Raw genomic sequence first — 10,582 nt, 5'->3', positions numbered from 1 at the left:
CACCCTGCTGAGTCCACAGCCTATTCAAAGCCAGGCATCAAAGGCAGCGGCCCCACAGCAGACAGAGGAGCCACAGTTCCCGAGACTGCTCACGTCCCCAACTACAGAGGACGCTGAGGCCTGCCTGCAAGCTGTGAGAACCACAGAGACCCAAGATTGCACCAACAGGGGAAAAGGGTCAGAACAGATCCACCCCTTGCAAACTGAAATCAAGTCAAACCAGCCAATCAGGAAAATAGACTGCAGACCATTGCAAGGAAACCAGAAACTGGGGAAAGACTACCCAAACAAGGAGGAATCAATTTTTTTTTTTCTTTTCAAACGTTTTTTAAACTTTTTTTTTAAAAAATTTTCTTTTTAATTTTTTCACTCCGGAAACGTCATTGTTTTTTGTTTGTTTGTTTGTTTGTTTGTTTTCCATTTTTACCGGTTTGTTTTATCAAGTTGTTTTTTTTTTGTTTCTTTGTTTATTTGGATTGTTCCTTTTCTGTTCTTTTTTCTTTTTCTTTTTTTTTTTCATTTTTAAATAATTTTTTTTCTATTTTGTGCATCTGTCTTCCAGTATTTTTTATTTAATTCTCTCTTTGCGTTCTCTCTCTTTAAAAATTACTTTCCTATGAATAACACCTCCACTCTTTTCTGCTAACTCTCCATTGTCTATCATTTTAACCATGTTCTTTCTACTGATTCTATTCTTCTCCACATTTCCACGTCACTGAAACTAAACAAAAATCACCCCCCCCCAATACATTTTACTCTATTCTCTTTACTACCTCCAACTTACACTCCTGACTTACTGCCTAGACATCCAGGTTCCATTGACTCCTGGTTATTGGATAGAGAGTATCCCAGCTTAATCCAAGTGAAAGGGGTTCATAGAGAAAGCCAGTCCTAAAAGAACTTAATATAAAAACAAGAATTGCATATAGGGTTGTAACATTAAATAAGTTACTACTGAATTCAGGGCCCAGGATCGGTTGTTATATTGAATTGTATTCTTTAGGAACACCAAATCTAATTTTATAGACAGGTATAAAAAGTATCTGTATATAATTGTGAAATTGTAAGATTTATACAACAGTGCTTGGTAAGGGCTGCTTGGGGTATTAAAGGGTGCTCACAGGTGCTGGTAGACTGGCATTCCCAATCCAAATGGGCAGAAGGAACACAAGAAAGATGGCAAACAATGAAGTCTTATCCCCCACTCAAAACAAGCAGGAAGCAGAGCAGTCAATCAAAGACATAGAAGAGAACCCCCAAAATGCTCTACAAAGTCTACTGATAAACATGATAAATGAAAAGTTTGAATCTCTTCAGTCAATTATTCTAGAGCGTGAGGAGCAAAGCAAAAATTAATGGAGAATTTCATGGCATCCACAAATAGAAAGATAAATGAACGTCAAGAGTCAAATGAAAAGACAGCTAACCAGCTTAAAGATTTGAGAGACAACAATCAAAACCAAAGTAATGAAGTTAATGAAGTAAAGAAGTCCATACAAGACCTAAGAAATGACATGGAAATCATCAGGAAAGACCAGTCAGAAGGAAAAGAGATTTGAAATCAAGTAGCTAGCCTACAGTCCTGACTAACTGAAGCACAGGATCGAATCTCAGGAGCTGAAGATTCCTTAGATTCTATGGAGAAAGATCAAAAATCAATACAAATCCAGTCCAATCAACAAAACAGTTCGGCAAAGGAGATTCAAGACAAGATCAGGAAGCCCAATTTAAGGATAATAGGTATCGAGGAAAACTTGGAAAAAGAGGTTAATGGGATTCGCAATGTATTTAACAGAATATTAGCTGAGAACTTCCCAAATATCCAGAAGGAAAGGCCTATTCAGATACAAGAAGCATGTAGAACCCCAAATCGACCAGACCAGAATAGGTCATCCCACCGACACATTGTGATCAAAACAGGATCAGTAGAGTACAAGGAAAGAATCTTTAAAGCTGTTAGGGAGAAGAAAACAATCACATATAAATGAACAGCAATCAGAATTACCCCAGACTTCTCAGCAGAGAGCATGAAAGCAAGGAGAGCCTGGAATGAAGTATACCAAACACTAAATAAAAATAACTACCAACCAAGAATTCTGTACCCAGCCAAACTCTCATTCATAGCTGAAGGTCAAATGAAAGTCTTCCACAGTAAGGAAAAACTGAAACAATATAGCTCCACCAAACCAGCTTTACAGAAAATCCTTAAAGATGCACTATACAGGGAAAATAATCAAGATCCCAATACAGACAGAGAAATGAACCCTAAATAGTAAACATCAGATCAAGAAATGGGAAGACACAGCTTTAAACAAGATAGTGATAATGAAAGGAACAAATGGTCATCTCTCAATACTAACTCTCAACATTAATGGAATTAATTCTCCAATCAAATGACATAGGCTCATAAGTTGGATCAAAAATCAAGATCCATCTTTCTGCTGCCTCCAAGAGACACATCTATCCAGCAAAAGTAAACATCTTCTAAAAGTGAAAGGCTGGAATCAAATCTACCAAGCAAATGGCCCTCATAAGCAGGCTGGAGTTGCAATCCTAGTATCAGACAAAATTGACTTCAAATTAAAAAAGGTAAGAAGAGACAAAGAAGGCTACTACATACTGGTAAAGTGATCTCTCCTACAGGAAAATATAACCATTCTAAATATCTACACACCAAATGCAGGAGCACCCAACTTCATCAAACAAACTCTACTGACTCTAAGAACAATCATAGACCCAAACATATTAATACTTGGGGACTTTAACACTCCAAAATCACCTCTGGACAGATCAACACGCCAAAAACTGAACAAAGAAACCACAGATCTTAATAATTGCATAGACCAACTATACTTAACAGACATCTACAGAATATTCCACCCAGCAACAACAGAATACACATTCTTTTCTGCAGGACATGGAACATTCTCCAAAATAGATCACATCTTAGGGCACAAAGAAAATCTGTACAAATTCAGAAGTATCAAAACCATTCCCTGCATTCTCTCAGACCACAATGGAATAAAATTAGAGCTCAACTCAAACAGCCACCACAGAAAATCCTACAATTCATGGAGACTAAAGAACACACTGCTGAACCATCAGTGATTGAAGAAATTAAAACGGAAATTCAAATGTTTAAGGACTTCAACCAAGTTGAGGACACAAAGTACCAGCTCCTTTGGGATACAGCAAAGGCAGTACTCAGAGAAAAATTTATATCTCTGAGTGCATACACCAACAAACTGGAGAAACAGTAACTCAATAATTTAAGGAAGTACCTTATTTTTCTGGAGAGAGAACAGCAAGCCAAACCCCAAGTCAATAAATGGAAGCAAATAATTAAAATCAAATCAGAATTAAATCAATTAGAGATAAAAAAAAAAAAAACATTGAATGAATCCAAAAAAAAAAGAGTTGGTTCTTTGAAAAAATCAACAAGATAGACAGACCCCTGGCAAACCTGACCAAAAACTGAAGGCAGCACACGCAAATAAACAAGATAAGAAATGAAACAGGTAACATCACCACAGAAATAACTGAAATTCAGAAAATAATAAGGGACTATTTTGCAAACCTTTCTGCCAACAAATTCAAGAACTTGGAAGAAATGGATGATTTCCTAGAAAAAAATTCATATCCCCAAACTCAACCATGAAGATTTAAACCTTATAAACAGACCCATAATCCAGTATTGAAAGAGAAACGGCAATAAATGATCTCCCATCCAAGAAAAGCCCAGGTCCAGACGGAATCACAGCAGAATTCTACAAGGCCTTCAAAACAGAACTCACACCAATATTTCTCAAACTCTTCAATGAAATTGAAAGAGAACGTTCACTACCAGACTCATTCTATGAAGCCAGTATAACCCTCATCTCAAAACCAGGCAGACTCATCACGGAAAGAGGACTACAGACCGATCTCCCTGATGAACATAGACGCAAAAATTCTCAACAAAATTCTGGCCAATAACCTTCAAAAGGTCATCAAAAAAATCATACACCACGATCAAACTGGATTCATCCCAGGGATGCAAAGTTGGTTTAATATATGCAAGTCAATTAATGTAATCCACAACATCAACCGGAGCAAGGTAAAGAACCACATGGTTTTATCTCTGGATGCGGAAAAAGCGTTCGATAAAATCCAGCACCCATTTATGCTAAAAGCCCTGGAAAAACTGGGATTCCAGGGAACATTCCTGAATATATTCAAGGCAGTTTATGACAAACCAACAGCAAGTATAACTCTAAATGGGAAAAAACTAAAGCCATTCACTTTAAAATCAGGAACAAGGCAGGGATGTCCACTCTCTCCCCTGCTCTTCAACATAGTACTAGAATTCCTAGCCAGAGCAATCAGGCAAGAAGAAAATATAAAGGGGATCCAAGTAGGTAAAGATGAAGTTAAACTCTCTCTTTTCACAGATGACATGATCCTATACCTAAAGAATCCCATAGACTCTACCCCCAAGTTACTAGAGCTGATCCAAAACTTTGGCAACGTTTCAGGATATAAAATATACCTTCAAAAATCAATGGCCTTTCTCTATGCTAACGACCCGAAGGCCAAGGCTGAAATCAGGAAAGCAACTCCTTTTGCAATAGCCCCCCAAAACATAAAATACCTAGGAATAACCTTAACCAAAGAAGTGAAAGACCTCTTTGAGGAGAACTTTAAAACCTTGAAAAATGAAATTAAGTCAGAACTAAGGAAATGGACAAACATCCCATGCTCCTGGATTGGGAGGATTAATATAATCAAAATGGCAATATTGCCAAAGGCTATCTACAAATTCAATGCAATACCCATTAATATCCCAACACCATTTTTTAATGAAATAGAGGAAGCAATCCATAAATTCATATGGAACAATAAAAGATCTAGAATAGCAAAAACACTCCTAAGCAGAAAGAACAGCGCTGGAGGAATTACAATACCCAACTTCAAGCTGTATTATAAAGCTATAGTAATAAAAACAGCTTGGTATTGGCACCAGAACAGGCCTGAAGACCAATGGAACAGAATTGAAGACCCAGAAATGAACCCACAGAACTACGCCTACTTAATCTTTGATAAAGGAGCTAAAACAATATTATGGAAGACAGATAGCCTCTTTAACAAGTGGTGCTGGCAAAACTGGCTCAACACATGCAACAAACTAAAACTAGATCCTTATATATCACCCTGCACCAAAATCAATTCTAAATGGATTAAAGACCTAGAAATCAAAACAGACACCCTGAAAACACTAAAGGAAGGAGTAGGAGAAACACTTGGGCTCCTTGGCGCAGGACAGAACTTCCTTAACAAAGACACAGAAAGGCTACAAATCAAAGAAAGGTTGGACAAATGGGACTGCATCAAACTGCAGAGCTTCTGCACGGGAAAGGACATAGCTCGCAAGATAAACAGAAAGCCCACAGACTGGGAGAAGATCTTTACTGGACATTCAACAGAAAAAGGCCTCATAACTAAAATATATGCAGATCTAAAAAAATTACCTTCTTCCAAAACAAAACCACAAAGAACCAATAGCCCCCTCATAAAGTGGGCTAAAGAGTTACAAAGAGACTTCTCTCATGAGGAAATGAGAATGGCCAAGAGACATATGAAAAAATGCTCTACATCACTGGCCATAAAACAAGTGCAAATCAAAACAACATTGAGATTCCATCTCACCCCAGTAAGAATGTCATATGTCAAGAAAACTAACAATAACAATTGTTGGAGGGGATGTGGCCAAAAGGGAACCCTACTTCATTGTTGGTGGGAATGTACACTGGTTCAGCCACTCTGGCAAGCAGTATGGAGATTCCTCAGAAGGCTAAATATAGAACTCCCCTATGAGCCAGCAGCCCCACTTTTGGGTATCTATCCAAAAGACCACAAACAAAATCACAGTAATGCCACCAGCACAACAATGTTCATCGCAGCACAATTTGTCATAGCGAGAATCTGGAACCAACCCAGATGCCCCTCAGTAGACGAATGGATCAGAAAAATGTGGTACATACACACAATGGAATTTTATGCCTCTATCAGAAAGAATGACATTGTCCCATTTGTAAGGAAATGGAAGGACTTGGAAAAAGTTATACTAAGTGAAGTGAGCCAGACCCAAAGAAACATGGACTCTATGGCCTTCCTTATTGGGAATAATTAGTACAGGTTTAGGCAAGTCATAGCAGAGCATCACAAGGCCCAACAGCTATACCCTTATGAACACCTAAGATGATGCTAAGTGAAATGAACTCCATGTTATGGAAACAATTGTTATATCACTGTTGTAACTACTTTCAACGTCCCATGTGTTATATGTAGCTTCTATTATTGAGGATGTTCTTATATCACCTTCCTGTGGTTGTACCTACACTATCTCTGTAATCTTATCTGAGTATATTGGAAACCGTGTATACTGGTATTGGATGCAGGAAATCGAATGGGAATACCAAAATTGAGAGACATGGGGTAAAAAAAGACAAACAACTACAAAAGAATACTTGCAAAACTGTTTGGTGTAAGTGAACTGAACACCTCTGGGGGAGGGGTTGGGGGAAGGGAAAGGGGAGGTAGAAGGGGGGTATGAGGGACAAGGTAAGAAACAGTAAGAGAAATGTATCCAATGCCTAATGTATGAAACTGTAACCTCTCTGTACATCAGTTTGATAATGAAATTTGAAAAAAAAATAGACACAATAGTTGACCTTTTATCATTAATTTGTTCATACATCTAACTTATTCTGTTGATTTTATATAACATTATAAAGTTATTTGGTTGGGTATATAAAATGTTACAAAGACTCTAGTAAGCTCTCAGTTCCATTTGAAATTTACTTTAGTCATCTCCTTCAGAATGAGAATCTTAAAAAAACACCTTAATATACAAGGTTTTGTAGGGTCTCCTTTTACTGTGGGTAACATTGTAAACTCACAGATGAGTAAATCAAGATCTCAGTAGATTAGTATTTAATTTTTATTGTGTTATATCAAAAGAGGCTGTCAATAATGAGGTGATTATTTCCTCTCTTCTTGAGAAAAATGAACTTTATCAGAATGATTGCACCTTAACTATAATTTGTAAATATTTATTTTCAATTTTCCTTTTCTTTGTAACAATAACTAATCAAGCATCATGCAATCTTGATTATCTCAGGGTTTAGGGAACATTCAAATTATTTTATCTGATTGAAGGATTGAATGTTTCAGGACTGAAAATCGTCAAAAAAGCCACCTGTGAAACAAAAAATATTATAATTTTTTTTTTTTTTTGGGCCAGTCCTGGGGCTTGGACTCAGGGCCTGAGCACTGTCCCTGGCTTCTTCTTGCTCAAGGCTAGCACTCTGCCACTTGAACCGCAGCGCCACTTCTGGCCATTTTCTGTATATGTGGTGCTGGGGAATCGAACCCAGGGCCTCACATATAGAAGGCAAGCACTGTTGCCACTAGGCCATATCCCCAGCCCCGTATAAATTTTATTGCTTATTTTTAAAAGTTGGAGCATATTGTGTATGTTTGTTTGTGTTCATGCACACATACCTACACCTAACTTTTCATCCTCTTCCATGATCTTTCCAGTACATGCAACTTCTGTACTTATGCACAGTTTATGAAAAGCAATGGATTTGGATAGTGATAGATTAGAATTGTATTTATCTTTGAAATAAGAATGTGTTAAAACATATGCGAATTTATTTCCAATTCTCAGTATTATTTTTAAAATTCAGATTTGATTAAAATTAGCATGTGTTCTAGATTATATACTATAGTCTTTCATTTATAAAGTAACTATTTGGATACACTCACTTGAAATTATGTAGATTTCAATGCAACTCCTCAGTTCACTTTGGCATGTCAATCATGACAGTGTTAAACTTCCGAGGAGTCATTAGAAGGTTTTTAAGACACATTTACTATGCAAAAGTAATTATGACCACAAGATGCAGGAGGAGGTAAAATTCAATGATACTGGTCTGCCATAATTTTTTTAGGTAACGGTAAATCATATGGCTCACTAGGGCGTTTCCCAAATGGTTCATTAGAGAGAAAAGCATTTTAAAATAAAAGTAATATTTTTTTTATAATTCTTTAAAGGCAGAGAAAACTTGATGTCCTCTTTTGTTTAAGTGTTATTTGTTTTAAAATTTTGAATTCTCTATCCTTCCAATGAGTGGATATTATGCCAACTTTGAATAAATGATTATGAAATGCAATGGGCTCTTATAGCGTATAGTATATTTTAAACTATATTTTCATTCCTGTGCAAGGATATCCCTTTTTAATTGAATGGGGAAAATTATTTCACAGCAAAATGATTGCACTTCTGTTAATACCATTTTAAGCTTCCATTTTGCTGCTAAAAATAATGTGACATTGAGCACTCTTGTATCACTGTATACATGTGAATATTTGTATACCACAGACATATACATTTTTATTTACTTAGCACTTTTAGATCATTCATTTTAAACACTGACATTTCTCAGTTCTCTAAAATTATTACCCATTAGCTATTGAAATATTATCTTGGCATCATTATTTTATTTCAATTTAAAATTCACTATAGAAATTTTGAATATCTTATCTTCTTTTAACATTGTCTTTTAACTTTATTTTAATATTTTATCTATTTTTAATTTTCTTAACATTAATACTGCCTGCTTCTTTTTTTCTCTTTTTGATGCGTTCTATGGATGTTCTATAGTATATACTTCAAAAGCTAATTCTCAGTTAAGTGGTAACTGGTCTGCACATGGTAACATGAAATATTTAATACATTCAAGTAGTATGTTTTCAGTATATATTGGTTCTCTTGATTCTTAAAACTTCTACACTTATTTTAAAAATATTCCCTTTATTTTTTATAGTTGTGCCTTATTCTCAATGGCACAATTCTCTTTTATGTTTATAGTAGCATTCACAGAGATTAGAGCATAGGCATTTTTGAAGAACACAGTATGTGAACACAGATACATTTCTTCAGCATATTGTCATGTTCGTAATTACTCTATGTTGGTTCCCAGTGTCACAATTGTAAAAGTAGGAATTTTTCTTTTCACTTCCGGCGCGGGTGGCCGCCGCCCCCAGGGCCCCCCCCCGGGGTCCCGGCCGGGGTGACCCAGGGAGCCGAGCCGAGCCCGGCCCGGGCCCTGAGCCGGCGCTCCCGGCGGCCTCGTCCTCGCCCGGGGTGCGGAGCTCCCAGGCTGCGGTCCCGCACGGACGGAAGAACCTCGGCCACGAGTGGCTGCGCCTCCTCTAACCCCAACAACCGGTCGCCTGTTTTGCCCAGCGCTCCTTTTGGTCACCCGTGGGAAGCCGTGACAACAGCTGCCATGCAGAAGTACCCCAACCCCATGAACCCGAGAGTGGTGGGCATGGACGTGCTGGCCCGGCACGTGGACTCCTCAAGGAAGCTGCACAGCCACCGGCTCCTCAGCACCGAGTGGGGACTGCCTTCCATTGTGAAGTCTCTGATCGGTGCAGCAAGAACGAAGATGTACTTGCACGAACATTCCGTAGTTGACCCTGTGGAGAAAACGATGGAGCTCAAGTCCACCAATATTTCATTTACAAACATGGTTTCCATAGACGAGAGACTCGTATACAAACCACATCCTCAGGACCCAGACAAAACCATTTTGACTCAAGAAGCCATAATCACTGCGAAGGTGGTGAGCCACAGCAGTTACCTGGAGGGGCTTATGCCTAGCACCATCTCCTCCAATGCTAACAAGGGCTGAGAAGCCATGGAGTGGGTAATACACAAGCTAAATGCCGAGATCGAAGAGTTGGCCGCCTCGGCGAGAGGAAGCGTGAGGACCCCAATGGCAGCAGTGGCCTTCTCGGAGAAATGACAGCAAGCCTCTCCCATGGCGTCGCGGCCCGAGGCTCTCCAAGATGGCCGCATATTTATTTGTTATTTAAAAAACAACTATTTTAGGCAGAACTTTTTTCAATGAGCTGGACGGAGTAAAGGCTGTGTGACCTGATCCAAAGAAACGCAGGGCTTCTAAATGACAGGAGATCACTGAGGTGAGGTGACTTGAAATGACGGCCTTGATTTTGAGGGTTCCAGAATTTAGGGGGAGATGTAAGTCTTTCTGTTTGAGTGTCTGGTCTTGACACTTGGACTCATCTTAAAGAGATTCTACAGGTTTTCAGACATCGGATCTCATCCCGGCACCAGACCGAGCCCAGAGCAGAGCCTTGCCGTCCGGAGATGCCCATAGCCTCCCGCGCCAACCACTGACAGCACAAAAGGAGAAACTCTAGTTCAAAAGACATTCATTTATATAAAGTAACATGCTCTGCTAAAAACCACAGTCTTCTGGTTTGGTATTTAAATGATATTTTTGGAGTGAAAATTAGCACTAAAGTAATATGGCCCTAACAACATTACTTTATTGTATTCAAGAGTACTGTATTGATTTGCCAAAGTGTTGTAACTTAGTAAAGGTATTGCCTTCCTTGGCCTTGTACTTTATGATTTAGCATGCTGTGTCGTGAGCTGGTTCTATTAACTGAAAAAAATAAAAAGTCCTTGCCTTAGTTTGCAGCACTCTTAAAACAGAAAAAAAAA

General features: G+C 38.3%; 1 protein-coding gene across 1 annotated transcript; it reads left to right on the top strand.

Annotated features, from left to right (window-relative positions):
- The first annotated feature begins 9,305 nt into the window (after positions 1-9,305).
- On the top strand, positions 9,306-10,242 carry LOC125350011 (PRELI domain containing protein 3B-like). Its single transcript, XM_048344286.1, has one exon. It carries the CDS (start codon positions 9,336-9,338, stop codon positions 9,741-9,743), a length of 408 nt encoding a protein of 135 aa, XP_048200243.1. The 5' UTR covers positions 9,306-9,335; the 3' UTR covers positions 9,744-10,242.
- The last annotated feature ends 340 nt before the right edge of the window (positions 10,243-10,582 follow it).

The sequence above is a fragment of the Perognathus longimembris genome, chromosome 4 (genome assembly GCF_023159225.1).
Source record: "Perognathus longimembris pacificus isolate PPM17 chromosome 4, ASM2315922v1, whole genome shotgun sequence".
NCBI classification, from domain to species: Eukaryota; Metazoa; Chordata; class Mammalia; order Rodentia; family Heteromyidae; genus Perognathus; species Perognathus longimembris.
This window is presented reverse-complemented; position numbering and strand designations above follow the sequence as displayed.

What these genes read in the sequence shown, in the direction of transcription:
- LOC125350011 (XM_048344286.1), top strand. Translation starts at nt 9,336, where the DNA reads ATGCAGAAGTACCCCAACCCCATGAACCCGAGAGTGGTGGGCATGGAC.